A 25,267-nucleotide genomic window follows, 5' to 3' on the forward strand; every position below is an offset into this window, starting at 1 on the left:
AATTTAGGAGGTTGGTTATATTCAGTCGATATTCAAAAAGGACCTACTGAATAGCACAGGGAATGCTGCTGAACACACTGTAAGAACTTATATTGGGAAAAGAAACCGAGAAAGAATACACATACGTCAATGTATAACTGAATCAAGTTCCTGTATGCCTAAAACAAACACAACCTTGGAAATCAACTCTGCTCCAATATAAAATAAAAATTAAATTAAAAGAAAAAAAACAAAACAAGAGTGGGGCATGGAGAAGTGCTGCCACCTTGTGGCTCTTTTCCATAACAACAACTTTGAAACCCGTGCTGATGGGCACTGAATACTCACAAGGCCTGTGGGGCTGTCAAGGAAAGACACCTGCCCTCCAGAAATGCCCCAGGTAGGGCATCGCAAAAGAATTCAGAAGAGGGCAGACACTTGAGAAGCCAATTTCAAGAGGTGAGTTTTACTTACCCCCTTTACAAAAAACCACATGAAAAGATGTCCAACATCGCAAAATATTAGAGAAATGCAAACCAAAACAACGAGGTTATCACCTTACACTGGTCAGAATGGCCACTGTCAAACAGTCGACAAACGATGAAGGCTGGAGAGGGTGTGGAGAAAAGGGAACCCTCCTGCACTGTTGGTGGGAATGTAAATTGATACAGCCACTATAGAGAACAGTATGGAGGTTCCTTAAAAGACTAAAAATATAACTACCATATGACCCAGCAATCCCACTACTGGGCATATACCCTGAGAAAACCATAATTCAAAAAGAGACATGCACCACAATGTTCACTGCAGCTCTATTTACAATAGCCAGGACATGGAAGCAACCTAAGTGTCCATCAACAGATGAATGGATAAAGAAGATGTGGTACATATATACAATGGACTATTACTCAGCCATAAAAAGGAACAAAATTGGGTCATCTGTAGAGATATGGATGGATCTAGAAAACTGTCAAACAGAGTGAAGTAAGTCAGAAAGAGAAAAACAAATATCATATATTAAAGCATACATGTGGAATCTGAAAAAACTGGTGTAGACCATCTTATTTACAAAGCAGAAATAGACACACAGATGTAGAGAAGAAATGTATGGCTACCAAGCTGGGGGGGGGGGCGGGGGGGGATGAATTGGGAGATTGAGATTGACATGTATACACTACTGATACTATGTATAAAATAGATAACTAATGAGAACCTATTGTATAGCTCAGGGAACTCTACTCAATTCTGTGGTGACATAAATCAGAAGGAAATCCAAAAAAATAGGGGATATATGTATAAGTATAGCTGATTCACTTTGCTGTACAGTAGAAACACAATATTGTAAAGCAACTATACTCCAATAAAAAAAAAACTAGTCCAACGCCTGCAGTATAACAACTACAGTAAGATGATATAAACTAAAAGAGGTGAAGGAGTCTCAATAAAGGCCTGATTCATTTGAAGGGAAACAAAGCTTTTTGTGAAAAAGTAGTCCTTTAATCCTTCTCAAACTCTTCCAAAAATTGAAGAAGAGGGAACACTCCCAAAGACATTCTATGAAGCCATCATCATCCTGATACCAAAACCAGACAAAGACAACACCAAAAAAGAAAATTACAGGCCAACGTCTTTGATGAATATAGATGCAAAAATTCAACAAAATATTAGCTGAACCCAGTGATACACAAAAAAGATCACACACCACGACCAAGTGGGATTCATCCCAAGTTCACAAGGATGGTTCAACATACTCAAATCAATGTGATACACCATGTCAACAAAAGACAAAAACCACATGATCATCTCAACAGATGCAGAAAAAGCATTTGACAAAATTCAACATCCATTCATGATAAAAACTCTTATCAAAGTGCGTATAGAAGGACCATATCTCAAGGTAATAAAAGCTATTTATGACAAACCCACAGCCAACATAATACTCAATGGTGAAAAGCTGAAAGCCTTCCCGCTAAAATCTGGAACAAGGATGTTCCACTCTCACCTCTTCTATTCAACATAGTATTGGAAGTCCTAGCCACAGTAATCAGAGAAGAAAAAGAAATTAAAGGTATCCAAATTGGAAGGGAAGAGGCAAAACTGTCATTATTTGCAAATGATATGATACTATATATTGAAAACCCTAAAGACTACACACAGAAACTACCAGAACTGATAAACCAATTCAGCAAGGTAGCAGGATACAAGATTAACATACAGAAATCAGTTGCATTTCTTTACATCAACAATGATATATCAGAAAGGGAATGTAAAAAAATAATACCTTTTAAAATCACAACCCCAAAAATAAAATACTTAGGAATAAACCTTGCCAAGGAGGTGAAAGACAGATGCTGAGAACTATAAAACATTAATAAAGGAAATTGAAGATGATTTAAAGAAATGGAAAGATATCCCATTCTCTTGAATAGGACAAATTAATATTGTTAAAATGGCCATACTACCCAAAGCAATCAACAGATTTAATGTGATCCCTATCAAATTACCCATGACATTTTTCAAAGAAGTAGAACAATCCTAAAATTCATATGGAACCACAAAAGACCCAGAATTGCCAAAGCAATCCTGAAGAAAAAGAACAAAGCAGGAAGCATAACCTGCCCCCAGACTTCAGACTATACTACAAAGCTACAGTAAGCAAAACAGCATGGTACTGCCACAAAAACAGACATATGGATCAATGGAACCAGAGAGCCCAGAAATAAACCCACACACACACCACCAATTAATCTTCAACAAAGGAGGCAAGAATATACAATGGGAAACAGTCTCTTCACCAAGTGGTGTTGGGAAAGTTGGACAGCCACATGTAAATCAATGAAGTTAGAACACACCTTCTCACCATACACAAAAGTAAACTCAAAATGTCTTAAAGACTTAAACATAAGACATGACACCATAAAACTCATAGAAGAGAACATAGTCAAAACATTCTCTGACATAAACCCTACCAATGTTTTCTTGGTCAGTCTCCCAAGGCAACAGAAATAAAAACAAACAAATGAGACTTAATCAAACTTACAAGCTTGTGCACAGCAAAGGAAACCATAAACAAAATGAAATGACTACATGTAGAATGGAAGAAAATATTTGCAAACAATGCAACTAACGAGGGCTAATTTCCAAAATATACAAACAGCTCATACAACTCAACACCAAAAAAAAAACAAACAACCCAATCCAAAAATGGGCAGAAGACCTAAAGAGATATTTCTCCAAAGAAGACATACAGATGGCCAATAGGCACATGAAAAGATGCTCAACATTGCTAATTATTAGAGAAATGCAAATCAAAACTACAATGAGTTACCACCTCACACCAGTCAGAATGGCCGTCATTCAAAAGTCTACAAATAAATGCTGGAGAGGGTGTGGAGAAAAGGGGATCCTCCTACACTGTTGGTGGGAATGTAAATTGGTGTAGCCACTACGGAAAACAGTATGGAGGTTCCTCAGAAAACCAAAAATAGAATTACCATACAATCCAGCAATCCCACTCCTGGGCATATATCCAGACAAAGGTCTAATTCAAAAAGATACATGCACCCCTATGATCATAGCACTATTCACAACAGCCAAGACATAGAAACCACCTAAATGTCCATTAACAGATGAATGAATAAAGATGTGGTACATAGATAGAATGGAATACTCCTCAGCCATAAAAAAGAATGAAATAATGCCATTTGCAGTAACTTGGATGCCAACTAGAGATGATCATACTAAGTGAAGTCAGAAAGAGAAAGACAAATACCATATGGTATCACTAATATGTGGAATCTAAAATATGACACAAATGAACTCATCTATGAAACAGACTCACAGACACAGAGAACAGACTTGTGGTTGGCAGGGGGCGGGGGAGGGATGGATTGGGAGTTTGGGGTTAGCAGATGCAAACTATCATATATAGGATGGATAAACAACCAGGTCCTACTGCGTAGCACAGGGAACTGTCTTCGATATCCTGTGATAAACCATAATGGAAAAGAATATAAAAAAGACTGTATATATGTGTATAACTGAGTCACTTGGCTGTACAGCAGTAATTAACACAACACTGTAAATCAACTATACTTCAAACAAAAAGAAATTCCTAAAAAAAAAAAAAAAGTAGTCTTTAACTTCAGAAACTTATCAACTATTTCTGAAGTTCAAGAGGGAGGCTCACAGCCAAATATGAAACATGTCTCTGTCGACTGACTCTGGCTGGAAGAGAATCTGGAAGTACATACAAGCATAGGTGGTTTACTGGGAACCAGGGCAACTGTTTCCTCTGAACACAGGTGATGGCAGGAGCTGCTACCTTCAAATTACCGGAAACCCTTAGGTCACCAGACACATGTTCATGTAGAGCGTCCAGCAAGGTGCTTACCTTACAGACAAAAGCTACGACCAAGGAGGGGTCCCTGCCGTGCGTTTTCTGGCCAGCACCTAAGGAGAAACAAATCCGACCCCACGAGGTAAATGGCAATGTCTCCAGATGCAACAAATCGGTGATCGTCGGATACCTAATCTGACTTCACACAAACTTAAATGGATGGAACTGTTCGGATACAAAGGTCAAAGAAACACTGGTATTTTTTCTCAAGCACATCTTTTCTTTTTCCTACTCGTGTTGAGATCTGAGTAAACAAAAATGCAAAATGCCAACCAGAAAATGGCAAGTGAAATGTTTAAAAAAAATGACACATTTTACCTAGAAGTGGAGATGAGAGGGAAAAATAAGTTGTAACGTGCTTTACAAACAAGTTAAGAATATGGGAAATAACACAAAAGCACAAGGCCTGCAGAAACGACGTGGGTGTCAGCCCTCACCCGAGCCACCCAAAAAGGACAGCAGGGAGGGCCAGCCCCTTGTCGGTCCTCAGACAGACACGGCCTCGGGGCAGAGACAGGAACTTATCAACCCTGCCCATCCCTGGACAACAGCACCCTCAAGCAGCCCAATTCCTGTGATACGTCTCATCCTGGAATTTTAATCCAGTTTCCCAGTAGGCTGTCATTCTGGAAGAAAAGATGCAAATCCGCTCGTTGATATGACTGTTCTGTCTGCTTAGCTGTTAGGTTCTGCACTCAGGAAAAATTAACTTGCGTTACTGCTGCCTTAACGAGAGACAAAAAGTTCATCGTGCCTTCTCTGCAGTGCTGACGCTGTGCTGAAACACCTTCTTTGTGTGTGGGGTTCTGCACATATGATGGGTGCACATATAAGGAAGTGATTTTGATTTGGGGATGATACTGACTTACTACAAGTGAAATGGGAATTCAAAAAAAAAAATCCAAAGACTGTAATGAATTGTAAAGACTTAATGATCTATACTGTATGATGAAATAAACAATGTACCTTTATACCAAAAAAGAAGAGAGAAACACAAAGCCTCCCAATTAATCCTTTGCCAGGTCCTGCTCTTCCTCTGGTTAAACTGAACCCGAAGCTTGGGGCTCCCCAGGGCTGCGGACTGGCCCCTACAGCTTCGTGTGGCCGCTTTTAAAGACAACCTTCTCACCTGCCCCACAGCTGAATCCTAACGCGATAAGAAGCAGCGTCTGTTTTGCACCCAGAACTTCCTCATGACAGAGATTCGAATGCAGCGCAGCAGGAGCCAGCGGATTCAGACAGACTCCCGCCCCCACCAGCCCCCAGCAGCCCCAGCAGCGCCCCCAGCGCGCCGCCGTCCGAGCACCGTTACCGGCCGCCAGGTGCTGCTCCCCTTCCGCTGGTCCCGCGTCTGGAGACGGCTCTGGACTCAGCCTCTCTGGACTCCGCGCTGGCTGGTGCTCCCCGTTCACCTGTTCGCCTGGTCGGGAAGGGAAACAAGCAAGTGACACACGCCGAGGGCAGGCTCACAGCCAGGTGGCCCCCTATGCCGGCCTGTCCTCTACTGGCCACCTGCCCGCCTGGCTCTGGCCCGCACGCCCATCCTCCTCATCTTGAGGTTTCTGCCCGGGTCCCGGCCTGACTGCAGCGGGGACTCAAGGGTGCGTGCCAAGCAGAAAGCACCGCGCACTCAGCTGGCTTATCCGCCGCCATCACGCTCCGTACAGGCCTTGGCTCAAGGTTCCCCATCGCCGCGAGGAGCGGCATAACCGGGCAGTCAGTTCAGTCTCAAGGTCAAAAAAACACTTCCCTAGCTGTCCAGCGGTTAGGGCTCCATGCTTTCACTGCAGGGCCCCCAGGTTCGATTCCTGGTCGGGGAACTAAGATCCCGCAGGCCGCGGTGTGGCGAACGGAAGAAATCCCTGCCCTAAGAGGCGGGCACACGGCTGCTGGTCTCAGCGACCCCCGCCCCGCCCGGTCTTCAGGGCTCGCCGGGCGGGCTCAGCACTGATCACTCGCACGTGTGGAGGGGGCAGGGACACACCAGGCTGGGGGCGCGGCCGGGGGAGGACACGCGAGGAGAGTGAGCCAGGCCGGGCCGGCGCAGGCCCGTCTCCCGGCGGGTCCCAGGCTCCTCCGGCCAGGGGTGGGGGCTCGTCTGCACCCCGTCTGCACGCGGCAAGCTCAGACCAGGTAATGGGCGAGGAGCCGGCCCTGCATGTCGCTCACAGTCGGGACACCCAACACAGGGCGTTAAGTGGATGCCAGGGCGGCGCGGACGCGGCAGTGACTCGCGTGCAGACTGCCTGTCTCCACGTCAGGACTGCACCTCGGGCCCCGGGACCTGAGGAGGTCCCTCGAGCCCTTCTGACCCCCAACCACACTCCCACGGGGCTGCCGCTGCTGTTTATGAACAAGGCTCGTCTGTGCCCACCTCTCCAAGTCCTTGCGTCCCAGGAGGGCACCCACACCTGTGGCAATGACCCCTGGCAATAAACGGGCAGATCTGAGGGCAGAGCCTGATTACCTGACACCCCAAAGTGCAAACACGATCATTACATGCGAGGTAAACGCATCTGTCCTCAAGGTCATAAGCTCCTTAAGGGCAGGAACTCCTTGGCTAAACTTCCTAATTGTGCTCAGAACACAAAACTGGGTACACAGGCCCGCAATCAGGCAGTTTCTGTTGCCACCTGCCTTCCTGACCCCAGACCCCCATCCTCCCACTCCTGGGAATCGCAGCTTCACACTCACTGTGGATGGGGATCTGGAAGACCGTCATGGTCTCATCCTGGTATTCTGGCGCGGAGTGGGGTCGCACGGCTGCGGGTAAAAGGCCATAGGACAGTGACTGCAGCAGCAAACGAGGCGTGAACGTCAAGTCCACATCGCTGCCCACGAGCAACCAGCCTGCTCTGGAATTCTGGCGCGAGTCTGCGCTAAAGCCAGAATTTCTGAGGAAACGAAAGTGTTTAGGGAAACGGCGAAAACATATTTTCATCAGCCACTAATATTTAGGTCAGCCACAGGAGAAGACACACGACGATCATAGGCGATAACCCGCTAAAATAAACACGAAGCCGAGACTTAAACGTGAGAGACACAGGCAAACGCTCAGCACCGCGAGGCCAGAGCCGATCCTCTCAACTCGGAGACCCGGGACACGTTCTGAAATAAAATACTAGTGTTTCTACAGAAGAACAAGCCAGAGATGCACCGGGCTCTGCCGGCACATCGGCCAGGCCTCCCCACATCAAGCGGCCACGCGCCTCCCAGCCCAGCCAGAGCCGCTCACAGCCCTTCTCCCTACAAGGGATCCAAGGCCATTCGATGACGAGAACCACCTGTAGGGCCAGGGCGGAGCCTCGGGGCCCCAAGAGAGACCCCCCCCCCCCAGCACACATGTAGCACGCAGCAGCTTTTAACTCACTCCTGCCTCCCCTGCCCGTGTTTGGGGAGGAGCGGGAGGTGAGGGCATAGAAAGTGCAGCAAGCGATATTTTAAAAATTCATCTCGCGTGGATGAAGCACTTGATTTTAAGGTTTAATTTCGTCAGCTTTTGTGGATTCTGATTTGAGAGACGGGGACACGTGAGACAGAAATGGCAATGAGTCATCATCAAGGACATACCCAGGTCTATTCCTTTCAGTGGACCAGAAAATATTTTGATAGCTTCCAGGTACTTTTCCTAAGAAAGAAAAATAAGGAGGTGAGCAGTTATGGCTGCACAGATGGAGGACACAGCAACACGTTCAAGTACACGAGAGGCATCAAAGGTACCGACATAAAACACAGTTCAGAGACCATTTTGGACTTCCTTTACACAAATATTTACTGAGTGTCCACCATATGTTAGATGCCAAGGGGTCAGCAGCAAAAAGATGGGGTCCCTGCCCTCACGGAACTTAGAATCCAGGAGAGGAGACAAAAACAATACAAATGACTACCAGCAGCCGTGGTGCTGAGGGACCTGCAGATGTGAAAAACGCGGGGAGCTGGGACCCGACCCATCTGGAGAGTCAGGGGTGGCTCCTGAGCAAACACCCTTCGAGATGAGCCCTGAAGGAAGGACACAGGCGGGGCAAGAGGGGAACTGGTGCGTGGACGAAGGCCCGAGACAGGAAGGGGCTTCCGGGAAGAGCTAAAAGCTGGCCCGCAGCCCCGCCTGGTGACCAGGGCACAGATGCCGGGGCAGTTGAGGGCCTGGGCCGACAGGACCTGTGGGCCACGTGAAGACGTCTGGACTGTGTTTACAACAAAGACCCTTGAAGGGTTTTAGGATGAAGTGACCCGCCTGCGGTTACGCTTGGGAGGGGTCCCTCTGGCTGCGGTGCTGGACGGTCACGGGGGGCAGGATTGGACATGGGAAGCAATGGCAGTAGAACGTGTAGGGACAGACCAACGAGAAGAAGAAACAGGGATGGCCATGCAGCATTACTCTGGGGACAGACTTTACAGGGCTGGCCTTTTACCCTAGCACCTGGGAAGTGAACTCTTACGCTAACAATGTGTACACAACCTCTCGACAATGTCCTAAGCTGGCTGGGAAGGGACAAAGATGTCTGAAATTTAATAAATAAGGAAATAAGGATAAAAGCTGACATCTGTTGTGTCCACATGGTGTGAAACACCTGATAAAGAGTGTTTTGCGTGTTACCTCGTTTAATTCTTAACAACTGCAAACCATTTCACAGGTGAAGACACTGAGGCTGCAGAAGGGAAGGTAACTCAATCAAGGTCATAGAGTTAATAAGGTTTATGGACTCAGGTGTCTTTAACTCGAAAGGCAAAGTGTTTATGCCACTGTCAATTGACTCTGGAGGACAGAAGGCTGATTTGTAAAATTGGAAACCCTTGTTACTCACACTGAACTGGAGGGCTTAGCTTTGACAGCTGAGTCAGGAGAGACTCACCAGTTGTGGAGGTCCAGACAGCACACACTTTGGAACCCCGGTTTCCTTTAAGGTAAGAATCATTCCTAAAAGGGACGAATCAGATCACATCTCTCATCACCCTGACCCGCGGTCGCGGCCAGGAGGCGCACTCCTTCCTCAGTTTGCTAGGTTTCTGCTTGCTGCGCACGTGCAGAGCAGAAGTGACGCTGGCTAGAGCTGCGAGGGACGCCGACCATCACTCAGATGCCTCTGGAACGGGCAGGACTTGATACCAGGGCGAGGCACCTCGGGTGCAAAATCGTGCCAAGTCAGAGGCAGGCCACAGATGCTGCACCCTGGGTGCTTCCTGGCCTCACCTGAGTCTCAGCTCTGGGAATGAGACTGGTTCAGCCTCCACTCCCTCCTACCCGCTCCACGAACCTTACAGAATCTGGCGGCAGAACAATCTCGATCCTTCTAATTGACGGGTGTAAACAAGGGGGTAATCTGGACCCTGGGCATGTGTGTGCAGCGAGCGGACCGTCTCAATGGTGAATACTGATATATTGACTGTAATCACCATCACCACACTCTCCAGTTTGTCCCATACCTCCGGTCCAGCAACTCAATAAATGAGGTGGATGGTGAACACCTGAGGGCAGCGTCTACGTTAAAATCTACTCTTCTGAGTCAGCTTTTGATTCTCCCTGCTGCAGCTGACGGGGCTGGCATAAAAAGAATTCCAGAGACCCTGGACTCCGAAGTCAGGCAAAAAAAAGGGCCAGGCAGGTTAAAATCCCAGACACCTACCCCCAGCCCCTGACCTGGGAAAGAATATACTCACCACACAGCCCTCCAACATTAGACCAGTGCATTCGGGTCAGGAATATGTTGTCCAAACGAGACACCTTCAGCCTAAGAAAAAGAAAGCGTTGGAGCAGGACAAAACAGAAGGACCAGGGACCCATTCTCCTGCTGTAACAACCCTCCTGCCTCAAAGCCGCAGAGTCATTCCCGACCCCGCAGGAAAATGGCTGGCTCACTTGTGCTCCTGCATGAGTCGCTGGATGCCTTCCCCGCAGTTGAAGAGATACCTAGAGGACGAACATTACACCAGAGAGTCATTAGATTCGGTTCTGTAAAACCTCTGCCACCGTTTATATGCTTTGTTGTATACCACAGGGGAAAACAACTAAAAACACGTGCTGTGCTACCAACCGCATTTCTGCTGTTGGGACGCTGGGGTTTGAACCCTCCTCAGCAGAGGCAGGGAGGGATCTGGGGCCTGAGTAGGCTCGAACTGGGGCGAGATGCGTCCTTTCCCCAACACCACCTCCGCAGACCTGCCCACCCCCAACACGGACTAGGAGGCCCTGGTCCTGGGGTGCACGGGAGGCGGCTCGGGGCCGAGGCTTGGGAAGGGAACGCTTATACCCAAGTCTGTCTAAAGGTCAGCGGGGCCTCCCGGAGCCACACGGACGGGGATGTAAGGGATCTAGGCTCTCGCATCCACACTGGGAAGGGGGGGATGGGAGGGGTACCAAGCCCAGGAAGGGGCCCCGATGCTCTGGGCGCTCAGCACTGCGGCCGCGGGGCGGGGCAGGGCAGGGCTTGGCCAGGGGACCCGCTGGGCCGGCCGGACCCCGGCGCGGCGCACTGACCGGTTGAACTCGGAGAAGACGTAGAGCGCAGCGCCTGCATCCCGGCCGCCGGCCGCCACCACCTGCAGGTACACGGTGTTCGGGCCCCCGGGCCCCCACGACGGGCCGCGTTTCTCCCGCGTGCGCAGGTGCCGCAGCGGGTCCTTGGGCGGCCGTGGCCGGCGAGTCTGCCCCTGCGACATGGCGCGCCCGGCCGCGCACCGCAGCCCCAGCAGCGAGCGGAGAGCCCACATGCGCCCCCTCCTCCAGCTCCTGAGCGCAACCGGCGGTCTCGGTCCGCGTGCCCCACGCGCCGCCCCTCCGCCCGCGTGGCGCCCCAGCCAGTCAGCGCGCCGCCAGCCAGGCCGCCCGCCTACGCGAGGCCGCGCGTCCAATAGGGAGGAGCCTCGCCGCTCCGGACGTGTCAATTGGCGGTGGCCATAGAGAGGAGGAATGCTAGAGCGCCCTGAACGGCCCCGCCCCTGGTCTCTTTCCGGTTTCCCCGCGTCAATTCTTTCCGGAAATCTTCCCTCGCCTGGGCGGGACTTCTGGGAGGGCAGGACCGGAAACGGCAATGCCAGCCAGAGACCTGGTCCTCGGAGTGGAGTTGGCTGAGGGGTGGTCGACCCGTCCCCACCGACTCCGAGGTGTCCCCTTAGACAAGTCACCCCTTTGTGGTCGTTTTTAGGATTAAATGTGAGGAGATAAACTAGAGCTTTACCACAGAAGTTCTGCTAATTTTATTTCCATTGTAATTCGCATGAATACACGTTTCAGATGTTTTTACTGGCTTGTGGAAAGAAAAGCAAGAATAGGGGCTAAGAGAACAAGCTCTGGAACAAGCGAGTCCTGGGTCTCTTATTAGTTGAGTGATCTTGACCTCTCTGAGCTTGTTTCCTTATCTGTCAAGTGGGGATAGTCACAGTATTCACTTCATAAGGTTTTTTAGAATCAAATCACCTAATAATATACGTTTTATTATCAAAATTATTTTAATGATTTATAAGCTGAACATCCTCCTTTAATTTTTTTTTAATTGGGGTATAGTTGTTTTACAGTGTTGTGTTAGTTTCTACTGGACAGCAAAGTGGAGTTACCTGTGCTATACAGCAGGTTCTCATTAGTTATCTATTTTATATATGTTAGTGTATATATGTCAGTCCCAATCTCGCAATTCATCCCATCCCCCCTTCCCCCCTTGGTGTCCATACCTTTGTTCTCTACATCTGTGTCTCTATTTCTGCCCTGCAAACGTGTTCATTTGTACCATTTTTCTAGATTCCAAATATATGCGTTAATATATTTGTTTTTCTCTTTCTGACTTACTTCACTCTGTATGACAGTCTCTAGGTCCATCCACATCTCTACAATGACCCAGTTTTGTTACTTTTTATGGCTGAGTAATATTCCATTGTATATATGTACCACAACTTCTTTATCTATTCGTCTGTCAATGGGCATTTAGGTTGCTTCCATGACCTGGCTATTGTAAATAGTGCTGCAATGAACATTGGGGTTCATGTGTCTTTTTGAATTATGGTTTTCTGTGGGTATATGCCCAGTAGTGGGATTGCTGGGTCATATGGTAATTCTGATTTTTAGTTTTTTAAGGAACCTCCATAGTGGCTGTTATCAACTTACATTCCCACCAACAGTGTAGGAGGGTTCCCTTTTCTCCACACCCTCTTCAGCATTTGTTGTTTGCAGATTTTCTGATGATGCCCATTCTAACCGGTGTGAGGTGATACCTCGTAGTTTTGATTTGCATTTCTCTAATAATTAGTGACGTTGAGCAGCTTTTCATGTGCCTCTTGGCCATCTGTATGTCTTCTTTGTAGAAATGTCTATTTAGGTCTTCCACCCATTTTTTGTAAATCACCTAATAATATATTGACAGCTCTTTGAGTGGCACTGCCACGGAACAGCCGCTCAATAAATGGTAGTAAAATTGAAAAGGAAATAAAATGTTTCAACCCGCATAAAATATATTTAAATAAGCTACGGTGGTTAAAGAAATGTTTACCAGGGATGTCCCGGGGCAGATGGCCCAATACAGGCCTTTTGAAAACCAGAAAAAGACCTACTATCTCCTTACAAAGCGAATGAGGATTTGTCCGTGAGAGATCTCAATTAAACCACTAGAAATACAGGGAGCTTCCTTAAGTGGGGATGATCCTTTACTTGGAAGTTTCACTCAAATATGAAACTGGTTCTCTGGAAGATTACCACCCAACTGTGTAAAAAGCATATTTTGCACTTGAAGTAACCTTCCCCAAAAGGATCAGGAAAACTGCATTTCTGTGACTTTACACTTTTCACGGGCTTAAGCCCTGAAACGATGATGATACTACCATCCCCATAAATATTCAAAATAAATATTTGATCAACAAAATGAAAAGGCAGCCTACGGAATGAGAGAATATATGTGCAAATCATCTGATAAGGAGTTAATATCCAACATACATAAGGAACTCATACAACTTAATAGCAAAAAGCCAAATAATACGATTTTAAGATGAGTGACAGACCTGAATAGACATCTTTCCAAAGAAGACATACAAATGCCCATCAGGTACATAAACAGGTGCTCAATATCACCAATCATTAGGGAAATGAAAATGAAAACCACAATGGGATATCACCTCACACTCGTCAGAATGGTTATTATCAAAAATTTAAGAGATAACAAGCGTTGGCCAGGATGTGGAGAAAAGGGAACCCTGGTGCACTGTTGGTGGGAATGTAAAGTGGTGCAGCCACTTGGAAAATAATATAGAGTTTCCTCAAAAAATAATTTTTTAAAAAAATAGATCTACCATATGATCCAGAAATTCCACTTCTGGGTATATATATGAAGGAAATGAAATCACTATCCCAAAGAGTTATCTGCACCCCATGTTAATTACGGCATTATTTACAATAGCCAAGACATGGAAACAACCTAAGCGTCTATTAATGGATGAATGGATAAGAAAATGTGGTATACATATACAATGCAAATTAGCCATATCACATAAAGATTTGCAACATCATGGATGAAACTTGAGGGCATTATGCTAAATGAAATAAGTAAGAGAAAGACAAATACTATACCATCTCACTTATATAGAAAATCTAAAAAACAAACAAAAAAACTCATAGAAACAGAGTAAATTAGTGATTACCAGGGGCTGGGAGCCTGGGGAAAATAGGTAAAGGTGGTCAAATTGTACAAACTTCTGGTTATAAGATGACTAAGCTCTGGGGATGTCATGTACAACATAGTGACTATAGTCAGCAATACTGTATTGTATGCTTGACAGTTACTAAGAGAGTAGATCTTAAAAGTTCTGACCACACACACACAAAAAGGTAACTATGTGTGGTGATGGGTATATTGATTAACCTTATGGTGGAAATCATTTTGCAATACGTACTTATATCAAGTCATTACACTGTAAACCTTAAACTTACACAATGTTATATGTCAACCATAGCTCAATAAAGCTGGAGTAAAGACAAACAATACTAAACTTAAAAAAAAAAGTTCAGAAGTGCAATAAAATATTGATCTTTTTCCCCTTGGTGACTACTTTGATCCTTTTTAAAAAAAATTTAAATTCCACACACACAAAAAAATGTTGGTGCTGTTTTACTAGTTCCCTAGTCTCACATCTGTCAGGTAATCCCAGAATGTTTATACCTTTACATATAGGATGAATCACTTATATAAAGTACTTGTATAAAATTCTGAGATCTGGATGAAGAAATTAGGGAAGGCCTGGGTGCTTATCAGGTTGTTTTCAGGGCACAGTATGCCTTTCTGCACAGATGCTCTGGGTCACATTTTATGCCTGGTATATGAAGACAAAAGCTAGTCTGAGGTTATACTTGAATTAAATTCCTTGAGTACAGGGCTCTCTTGGTCTGGTTCTCTCCTGTATCATTAGCTCCTAGGACTGGGCCCGGCTTACGGCAGGCAATTAATATTAGGAATTTAGGAAGAACCCAGTAACTTAAATGAGACTGTGGCCTTGCAATTAAACAGGGCCCAAAATTCAATCAGGACACCAAAGACGGTGTTATCAGAGGGAGGAGTCTGGTACATTCAAAAGGGTACATCAGAGAGTCAGAGACAGAAAAGCGACCCCAGACTTGCTGGAGTGGAGGGAGCCTGACATCAGGGCAGCAGGGAGAGAGGCAACGGAGAAAATGGGCTTTCAGAACTCAGTGACACCGGCAATTAACAGAATCCAACCACTTCCTCTTGCTTTGAGTCTCTTAATTGTCTGCTGCTGTGGGTGCAAAACTACCTTCAAACCCAGTGGCTTGAAAACCATTTCAATCATTTTCTTGCCCACAGTTGTGCTCACTGGGGATGGCTCATCCCCTCCTCGCAGTGGCTGCTAGGGCAGCTCCACGGTGGGTGGAATATCCACCATGGCCTCACTTCCACGTTCGGGCTGCGAGCCAGGGTGCCTCGCTTCACCCCCACAAAGCCTCTCCCTCCCCGTAGATGGTTCTCAATCAGTATTCGGGCCAAGGTTTTTACATGGTGGTCAGTTTCCAAGTTTCACTGAAAGTGAGACTTCAGGCTTGCAAGTCAAAGCGAGTCACAGCCAACACCCACTCAGGTACCACCATTTTTTAAACCTCTGATGTATTTTTTTTTTAATATTCCAGGAATGTTAAAAGAAAAAAAAAAAAGGTGGCTCAGGCTGCATCAGGCTCTGAGAGACTGCAGCTCTGCCGTAGTTAATGCCTCCCGGGCTTCATCCCATCTTATGTTTTTGTTGTTTTGTTTTGTTTCTGTTTGTTTTTGGTCACGCTGTGTGGCATGCCGGATCTTAGTTCCCCAACTAGGGATCAAACCTGTGCCCCCTACATTGAGAGCACGGAGTCTTAACCTGGACCGCCAGGGAAGCCCCTTCATTCATCTTTAGATACTGAGCATTAAGCAGTATCTAAATTAGATATTAGACGGGGCACAGGAAATGTTTGCTGAGGCATAGAGGATCTGACTAGTATTAGTTTGCTCAGGCATAACATACCACCACAGACTGGGGGGCTTAAACAACAGAAATTAATTTTCTCACAGTTCTGGAGGCTGGAAGTCTGGGACCAAGGTGTCAGCAGGGCTGGTTTTTCCTGAGGCCTCTCTCCGTGGCCTGCAGACATCCACCTTCTCCCTGCGCCCTCACATGGCTTTTGTGCTGTGCATCCCTGGTGTTTCTCTGTGTGTCCAAGTGTCTTGGCTCCAGTCAGACTGGACTAGGGCCTACTGCCACGGCCTCATTTTAACTGACTCACATCTTCAAAGGCCCTATCTTCAAATTCAGTCACATTCTGAGGTACTGGGAGTTAGGACTTCAACACATGAATTTGGGGGACGGACACAGTTCAGCCCCAAACAGCTCACTCCAGCCTCTCCTCCCCCAGCCCCCTTCTACTCAGGACCCCTCAGCTTTCCTGTGTCTGCTGCCCCTCGACCTTCAAAGGGAGAACGTTAAGGTCCCTCTTTTCCTATGATCCCAGCTGGTAGCTCTGAACCAGAGTCTGAAATGAGGGGTTGGGGTCCTGCACAGACGCTTGCCCAGAGGTAGAGAGGCCGTGAGGCAACTCCCTATCCACCTGATTGGACTATTCTTCCCAGTTGAGGGGCGCTAGCCCCTCCCCCAGTCGGCAGGTGCTCTCAATTGACACCAGGCTGGAACACTTAAGCCTTCCAGATCCTCAGCGCACGTTTATTTATTTTTAAAAATATTTATTTGGCTGTGCCAGGTCCTTGTTGCCGCGTTTGGGATCCTTTAGTTGCAGCATGCGGGCTCTTAGTTGAGGCATGTGGGATCTAGCTCCCTGACCAGGGATGTAACCCGGGACCCCTGCATTGGGAGCGCGGAGTTTTAGCCACTGGACCATCAGGGAGGTCCCTCAGCGCACGTTTAGATCCATCCCACATCCTCCGTGGAGCATCTTCTGGGTGGCTGCCACCATCTACCTGCCCTGCGGCCCTTCCTCCAGGTCAGAGCCTGGCGGGTCGCCCCCCCGACTGGTCCCAGCCCAGGGCCGGGTCTCAGGGAAACGTCCCGAGGAGTGAGAGCGCTTCGCCACTAGAGGGCGCAGTGGCGCTGCAGCCAAGAGGAGTGCGGAACCTCCAAGGAGGTGGCTCCTTCCTTCAGGGTCCGCTCCTTTTAGAGCTTATTTCTAGCGCTACCGAGTGCCGAGCACATTGTTGCCAATAAAAAACAAACAAACAAACAAAAACAAAAACAAAACGAATAACCCCCCCCCCCCCATATTTCACCGAGGAGCTTACAGGCGGAAGGCTGGCAAATGTGAACTGTCATATTTCCCCTCCCTACACGCACACCAATTGATAATGAAAAATGTCAAACGTTCTTTGAACACGCACTGCTTAGATCCCGCTGTTAACATTTGCTGTACATGCTTTTTCACACATCTGTCCTCTGTCCACCCCTCCATCCATCCAACAGTCTGGGCTGTTTTTATGCATGTCGAACAAAGCGAGGCATATTATTTTGAGATTGTTTTTTGGGTCTGACCTTCCCCGCCGCTTCAAGCAGCTGGCGATCCCCCTTGAAAGTCGCAGGAGGTGGCTGTGGCCAGGATGAAGGCAAAAGTAGCCCTGGAGTCTCCCTTGCTTTCGTTTCAAAAGCATCCGCTTCTGGGAAGAGAGGATTTGTTGGATAAATTTGTTGGACAGAGACCAATGTCTCTGGCAAAAAGGTGAAGGGAGAAAGGATTCTCTGTGAAACTAGGGAGAGTCCCTTGGGCTGAAGGAAAGGCAAATGTGGGCTGAGGCACAGGGAGACGTGTGCCCCTTTCCCTGGCAGAGCCCCTGACGGCTGCAGGACTCCAGGCAGACTGGCTGCCTGGGCATCTGGGCATTGTGGACCGAGGGTATTTCTGATCAAGAAGATGAGCATCGAAGAGCCCCGTGGCCCGATGACTGAGGACCAGATGTTCCCCCCACCCCCATTTGCCTTGATAATGTGTGAGCTGCCGCTATACCCCATGTTATGGACTGAATCGTGTTCCCCCAAAATTCACACGTTGAAGTCTAGCTCCCAGTACTCAGAATGTGATCGTAATTGGAGTCAGGGCCTTTAAATAGGTAATTAAGTCAAAATGAGCCATCAGGGTGGGCCCTAATCCAATCTGACTGGTGTCCTTGTAGGAGAAGATGATTAGGACACAAAAGAGACCCCAGGGATGCTCCAGGACAGAGGAGAAGCCGGGTGAGGACACAGGGAGAAGCTGATTGTCTGCAAGCCAAGCAGAGAGGCCTTGCAAGAAACCAAACCTTGACCTCACTCTCCCAGCCTCCAGAACTGTGAGAAAATAAGTTTCTGTTGTTTAAGCACCCCTGTGTGTGGTATTTTGATATGGCAGCCTAACACATTGATGCACGCCACCTCCAGGAAGCTGACATGGCCCCTCAGGAGCCTGGGGACTCAGAAACCCTGAGGTCTGAATTTTCTGCCAACCCAGCATGGAAGCTTAAAATAGAAATATGCGAAGGTAGAAGAAACATAGTTAATACATATATATTTTTTGCACAGTTGATTTTTTTGCTGAGAGCATAAGCATGTGTGTTAGTGATAGTTATTTTCTGGGTACAGAGGATGGCGTCAGAGGAGCCTTCTCACAGAACATGTGGCATGCTTGGGAGTTTGAAAAATGAATAGGAGATTTCCAGAATGGCAAGATGAGGAAAGTTATTCCAGCCAGACGGAACAGCAGGGAGATACGAAAGATGGGGGTGTATGCAGAGAACCACACACAGTAGTTCAGTGAGTGCTGACTGTGATGGGCATGCCACCATGAATTTAAATGTGTAAATCATCTAATCTTCACCACGGTCCTGCCATGTCTAGCCTATTAGTATCCCATTTCACAGATGAGAAAACTGAGGCAGAAAGGGATTAATTTGCCCAAGATTACAAAGGTCATAACTAATAGAGAGATTTACTCTCCCAGTTCTTCACCAGTAGATACCCAGTATTCTGCTTTTCAATACACCAGTGTAGGGGTAGGGCCCTGATTTCCTCATATTTATGTGGATTCTATAATGTTCTTGTAGAATCATTGTCTATTCGTCAGGGTTCTCCAGAGAACCAACAGGGTGTGTGTGTGTGCGTGTGTGTGTTGAAAGAAGGCTTTGTTTTAAGAAATTGGCTCATATGTTTGTAGCTCCGTGCTTTCACTGCCGAGGGTGTGGATTCAACCCTTGGTTACCAGTCGGGGAACTAAGATCCTGCAAGCTGTGCTGTAAGACCAAATGAAAAAAAAAAAAAAAGAAAAGAAAAAGAAAAGAAAGAAAGAAAAAAGAGAGTTGAAAACAAAATCTGCAGGGCGAACCAGGAGGCTGGAGACCCAGCAGAGTTGTAGTTGAGTCCAAAGGTCATCTGCTGGCAAAATTCCTCCTTTCTCTGGGACGGTTAGTCTTTTGTGCCTTCACCTGATTAGATGAGGCCCACCCACGTTATGGAGGGTAATCTACTCAAAGTCTACCGACTTAAACGTCAACCTCACGTAAAAAATATACAGAAACATCTTAAATAACGTTTGACCAAATATCTGGGTACCATGGCCTAGCCAAGTTGACATATAAAATTCACCATAACATACTGATTTAGATTGGCTCATTGAGGAAACTGAGTTAAAAGTAGTCTTGTCTGATGTGGGAAGAAAAGGTAGAAAGGGGGAGGGAGAGGGGGAGGGGGAGGGGGACCTCTGTCGGCTGTCCCTTGCTGAGGAAGCATCCCACGGGGAGCTGGCTTTGGTGAGTCTAAAGGCATCTGAAATATGAGCATCCTCACAAAAGCAGTAACAGCTGCAGTTCTCTGAGCACATGCTCTGTATCTGCTAAGTGCGCTTCATGGGTTATCTCATTTGGAATCACTCTGGCCCCAAATGGCCAGATGCCGCATGCAGCCATGCCCTGTCTGGGGTCTGCTACCCACCCAGGGCTCTAACCCAGGAAGTCAGCCACAGAAACTCCTTCCCTGATACCCACCTGAAGTCCTGCTCCCCGATCCACAGATTGGGGGGTATTTTTCAAGAAGGTCGGTGGGGCAGGAATTCCTCCTCTCCTTCAGGAGCCTGAAACCATAGCCCCAGAGAATTCTTTGTTCTCTGCTCTCTACTCGGCCTAATTCCTCCTGTCTGTGGGCACGGCTGTTTGGATCCCAGGGCAGAGAGGAATCCCTGGGAGGAAAAGTCAATTACAATTTAAAGACATTATCCCACCTGATTGGTGATGGTCAGCGGCGTCCCCTTCTCTTGGCCACGTATTTTACTTTCTTCTCCCCTCCATCCCCAGCACCCAACCTTCATGATGTTATAAAGAAGAGGAGGATGTGTTCTGAGGATTGACTTAACACTACAAGCTCTTATTTTATAAGAGAAAAAAAAATCATAAAGGATCTTGAATGCTGCTTTATGTTCATATGCATTTTCATTCTCTCTCTCTTTTTTCCTCTCTCCATAACTGAAGGGAGCTGGTAGCAACCTCTCTGCTTTGCAGCTCAGCTGGTAAAATGCCTGGAAAGCAGCCAGTGGCCTGGGTTCAATCTATGATAAGTCATCAATTTCTTTCTCACCCAAAACATCTGGTTTCGGATCCTGAGTTATGAGCTAATATTAAGTATAAAAGTTTATAGCATCACATATATAATACTGTTGATTAGAAACATCAAGAAAAGTAATTGACTGGAGGGGACTCGGTGTGACCAGCTGGTTGAACATCTGGATGGGATCCAAGGGGCTTGAACTGAATTCCCTATCCATCTACACTTTTCTTGGTCAAGCAATATCTGGTCCGGGATCTTTAAAGGGTTTGACTCTCCTCCTTGGATACTTCTTTCTCCCAGTGTTTTCTATGCAAAAATGGGAATGTGTGTTTCAGTTCACTGGAAAAGACGAAAATTAAATAATCATAGTGTTTATCCTCTCATGCATCCATTCTTTAGACATTTCCTGGTTTTCATTATTTCCTTAGCCACGGCGTGTTACCAGCCATGACCACTTGGTGGCAGCGTACCCTCGTTTTTCCCCCGCCGGTTGGGGTGGGGGAGGAAAAATGCTGAGACACTCCCCCCCCCCTCCTCCATCTGGTTTGCAGCTGAGCCTCCCGGGAGGCGGAAGAGCTCCTACCAGCCTGGGCTTTGTCCTCAGGGGGCTTCACTTGACATACATTACTCCACAAAATTCCTTTGCCAACTGCATCCCTGTGACCAACGACCTGAAGATAACCAAGGCTTTTGGTGACACTGTGTTCTGTTTGCCATCCCCCCGCCCCCCAGAACACCATGGATTTCTCCATCTCCCTGGATACATGAGAGGATTTAAGAAGGGCAGTGGTTTCTGGAATCTCCTCTAAAGCAGCTTCTTTCCAGGATATCAGGCAGAAAGCAATCTGCATCTTGTGCACCAACTCAGAGCGGCTGATGGAGTTTTAAGAAGGACCCTGAGGCCTCACAGCCCAGGCTCAGAGAGCAACAATTTGAGGCTTGATTGGCCACACTTTCACTTCACCATGTGATCTGGGGAGAGCAGTGGGAGATGCCTGATACCTGATCGCATCCTAATCTGATCTGTATCACTGAAGAGTCCTCTACTCCTTCTCTCCCTCATTTTTCATACCTTTTGTATCCAGCAAGTTGTTGCTCAAGGCAGAAGGGTGGGAGGCTTTCCTCACTACAAATAGGAACTCTCTCCCCTGCTTCGGGGTGGAGTGGGGGCAGGAAATCATCATAGCAGCCCTTTTCCTCCAGAGCACTGCAGGAAGGGGGAGTAAAAGCCACTCATGTATGTGTCACGGACCCACTATTTATGGAGTACCTGCTATATTCTACAATAAAAAGACAGGGGTGAGAGAATTACTAAAAACCTGTAAACTATTTCTAGAAGCTGGTCTTTTGTAAAAGAGTCACCGAGAGCAGACGTTCTCAAAAATGTGGGTCCTGGGCCAATAGCTGAGCATCACCCAAGAACTTGTTATAAACGCAGATTCTCAGGCCCCGCCCAGCCCTACTGAATCGGAAACTCTGGGCAGGGCCCAGCTGCTGGGGCTGTAACCAGTCCTCCAGGGGATTCTGATGCCCACTTGGGCTTGAGAACCAAGGACGTTTGAGTACACCCTTCCCCTCCCTTCCTTCTTTCTTTGCTTCTTTGTTTATTGAATTCCTTTGAAGAGCCAGGTACCCAATTATCTTGGCCCCTGCCCACAGAGAATTTACAAATTAATGGAAGAGACAGTAAAAATCTGGGCCCGTGATAATATGGTAAACTCTAAGGTAGGGAATCTTTCGTGTGCCCTGGGCACGTATTAGAGGCGCCTTGCCCAGCTTTGGGCAGAAGTAAAATGGGCTTGCAGACAGTTAAGACCACAGTAAAGCGTAAAATAATAGAACAGAAGAATGTGTGCAGGCACTTCTCAACTTGCATGGTGCTGCTCTGAATCAGTAATAGTCTAAAAGACACCTATATACCTCACCAGACACCACTTTACGTGGCTTGGGGGCTACTGGGGTGGCAGACTCTTAGCCTGCAGAGGCCAGGAGGTGACATGAGTGAGTGACCAGCAGGACGAGGAGAGGACGGGCAAACCCGGCGCCCCGTGCTCCACCTGGGGGAGCAGCTCTGCTCAGAGCCAAGCCGCGGTTCCCCGAGAGATGCAGGCCCAGGTGATGCCAGATCCTGGGACTGTTTGGCAAGTGAGCCTGGAGCACTATATTTTTACGTGAAATTTCCCAAAAACATGTACAAACATTTTATGGGCCAAAAGGGAGATGCACGGAAGCCGAACGGGGGCCCCCCCGGGAAGGTCCCCCGATATGAGCATTTGCTTCCACGACCGCCATCTAGCGGTGAGCGTGGGCTGCTGCACCCTTTGCTTTCCCAGGAGCAGAGACCCGCTTCTTCCTTCCTTCTTAAATTGGGGTTTCGATTTCCAAAAGCCTATTGTTATGAAAAGGTTCAGAGTGCCACCCGGATGGCCGTTCTCCTCCTTCTCCTTTTGGAAATCGGTTAAACTGAAGGGGGTGGGGCGCAGTGTTGAGAGGGTGCTTTGGGGCCCTGGAGCGGCGAGCCAGGCTCACGTCCCTGCTTTGCTGCCGGGAACTTTGCGGGGTGAGATCAGTCCCCCGAGTAAAATAGAGTAACATCTGACCTGTCTGCAGTCCAGACCCAAAGCCCCTGAATGAACGTGAAGGATACAGTTGGGTTCTGCCTGCCGCTGGCTCTGCCAACTGAAGATAGAAAATAGTCAAGGGAAAAAAAATTCCAGAAAGTTCCAGAAGACAAAACTTGAATACGCTGCACACTGGCTACTATTTACATAGCATTTACATTGTATTCGGTATTGTAAGTTATCTAAAGATGATTTAAAGTATATGAAAAGAGGTATGTAGGTTACAGGCAAATACCATGCCATTTTATATAAGGAACTTGAGCATCCATGGATTTGGGGATCCACAGGGATGCAGAAACAAACCCCTGGGAGACGAAGGGATGGCTGTACGTCATTCTCAGCCATGGTCCCCGATGCTCTTCTTGAGTGACCTTCGCGGTCACCTTGAAGAGCACCTTACCCCTACCCCCAAAGGTCTTTGCTTGTGTATTTCTCTTGGGGAGAGCTGCTGGCCTGAGCCAGATTCTCGAAGGGGCTTCTAACTCAGGAAGCGGGAAGACAAGTCTGTCCCCTGGAGTTCTCAAACCTTGAGTTGCACTGGAATCCCCGGAGGGCTTGTTAGGACGTAGATGGCTGGGCACCTCGCTCAGAGTTTGCTTCCACAGGTTTGGGGTGGCGCCCAAGAAACTGTCTTCCTAACAAGTTCCCAGGTGATGCCGAAGATGCTGGTCTGGGACCACAGAGGAACTTCGAGAACAGACCTCAGACTTTCTGCTCTGATGGGGGAACTCATGGTTGGGCTCTTGCTTTCACTCACCAGCTCCAAAAACAAATGAAAAAACACTGTGTTTCTTGGTGCCAGTGATTCCTCCCTCCATCCTTTGCTGTGTCAGAAATAGTTTAGAGATTCTGAGCAGCAACATTTCATGTTGGACACTCGACAGTGATTTTCTGCTTAGAAGTGAAAAGACAAAGAGCTGGCATCTGAAGCCAGCTGGGGAGGTGGAGAGGGTCATAGCAAAGACTAATGGTATCAGAGGACAATATGACGTGCACACTACCTGTCTCCCTGCACACTTTTGTCACTGTACTAGAATTTGCTCAGAAGAGCGTCTTAATGGTGGCCGCTCGGATTGGTGCTAAGGGACATACTCTGTTTCTTTCCTTGTGTCCCTTTTGGATGCACCTGAAGTTTGATTAAACAATAGCTAAGATCCTCTTTCAATTCTAAGAATTTCTGACCCCCGTGAAAAAGACACATTGGCTCTCGAATTCTGTGAACAGGCAACATTGGTCCACCCGCCACTTCTGGTCTCCACGAGACAGTCTGCAGCTTTCTGCTGAGCTACTCTCTGGACACAGCCAAACATCATCGGGCAAAGCCACTGGGCCCTCATCACATGCTAGCTGCTGGGCTGAGGGCTTTGAATGTGCTCACAGAGGTCAGAGCAAAAAAAAGAAAAAAAAAAAGCGCCTTTGCCATTCTCTGCCTCTTGAGGCTCTTGTTGCAGGAAGTGTAATAATAAACGTGAAAGGACTTTGAATTCTCTGCAAAGGAGGCCCTGCAAAGTAGGAGGTGACAGATGACAGAGAAAATCGTCCCAAGGCTTGGGGCAGGAACCATGTCACTCTCCTAGAGGCTAGGACTTTCCAGCTGGAGTGGTGGCCAAATATACGTGATGATGGGCTGGTGGGATCCCTTTGCAGCCAGGAACTGGGTCGGTGGGTAAAGGGTAGGGCACTCAGGAATGTGACCAGGTCGGGAGGCGGGCGCTCCCTGACTTGGGAAAGTGGAATTTCATGAGGGGAAATCGGTTTCATCTTTGTAACTGCTATGCCCTCAGCTAGCTGCTGGGCAGTGGGCGGAGAAGGAAATTGTTGGTTTGATCCTCATTCCCCTGGGAAATAGGAGAGTGGGATGTCTCAGCATCTGGGGACAGAACATGGGCACCAGGAAGGTTCTGGGTTTGCAGGAAAGAAGGCAGCACGTCACTGCGGGGACAGCACTGCCCTGCCCTTCCTGGGTGTCCCAGCGTTAGAGGACAGGGAGAAGCAGAGCCCTGGGTGGGAAGTAAAATCCTGGCTCACCTCTGTCCCTGCTGGGGCAGAACCGAGGTGTGACGTGGCGCAAGTCACTTCCTGTCCCTGAGCCTCTGTTTCCACACCTGTAAAGTGTGGACATTGGACACGATTCCCCAGTAAAGATCAGAATCCAGTGGTCTTGCTTTCCTCCTTAGTAGGAAGAATCAGAGACACTGAGAAACTGAAGGAACGTTTCTTTTTGAAAACACTTGCTTTC

General features: G+C 47.6%; 2 protein-coding genes across 3 annotated transcripts in view; one reads left to right on the forward strand and one right to left on the reverse strand.

The window, feature by feature from the left end:
- Positions 1-11,180, reverse strand: part of ELAC2 (elaC ribonuclease Z 2) — a 27,964-nt gene extending 16,784 nt beyond the window's left edge. The window contains exons 1-8 of one of the 2 annotated variants that reach the window (XM_082441380.1): positions 10,854-11,180; positions 10,236-10,286; positions 10,037-10,107; positions 9,232-9,296; positions 7,949-8,006; positions 7,073-7,141; positions 5,691-5,798; positions 4,373-4,431 (exon numbers count right to left, since the gene is read on the reverse strand). In XM_082441380.1, the coding sequence (XP_082297506.1) occupies positions 4,373-4,431; positions 5,691-5,798; positions 7,073-7,141; positions 7,949-8,006; positions 9,232-9,296; positions 10,037-10,107; positions 10,236-10,286; positions 10,854-11,086 (714 nt within the window). In that variant the 5' untranslated portion in view covers positions 11,087-11,180. The remainder of the gene's footprint in view (positions 1-4,372; positions 4,432-5,690; positions 5,799-7,072; positions 7,142-7,948; positions 8,007-9,231; positions 9,297-10,036; positions 10,108-10,235; positions 10,287-10,853) is intronic. The other variant, XM_082441381.1, reaches the window with a different exon arrangement.
- The window catches only part of ARHGAP44 (Rho GTPase activating protein 44), a 490,736-nt gene extending 467,334 nt beyond the window's left edge, over positions 1-23,402 (forward strand). Inside the window, exon 21 of the mRNA XM_082441384.1 lies at positions 18,010-23,402. Coding sequence (XP_082297510.1) covers positions 18,010-18,023 — 14 coding nt within the window. The 3' untranslated portion in view covers positions 18,024-23,402. The remainder of the gene's footprint in view (positions 1-18,009) is intronic.
- Positions 23,403-25,267: the final 1,865 nt, after the last annotated feature.

The sequence above is a fragment of the Balaenoptera physalus genome, assembly GCF_965194825.1.
Source record: "Balaenoptera physalus genome assembly, chromosome: 20".
Taxonomy (NCBI): domain Eukaryota; kingdom Metazoa; phylum Chordata; class Mammalia; order Artiodactyla; family Balaenopteridae; genus Balaenoptera; species Balaenoptera physalus.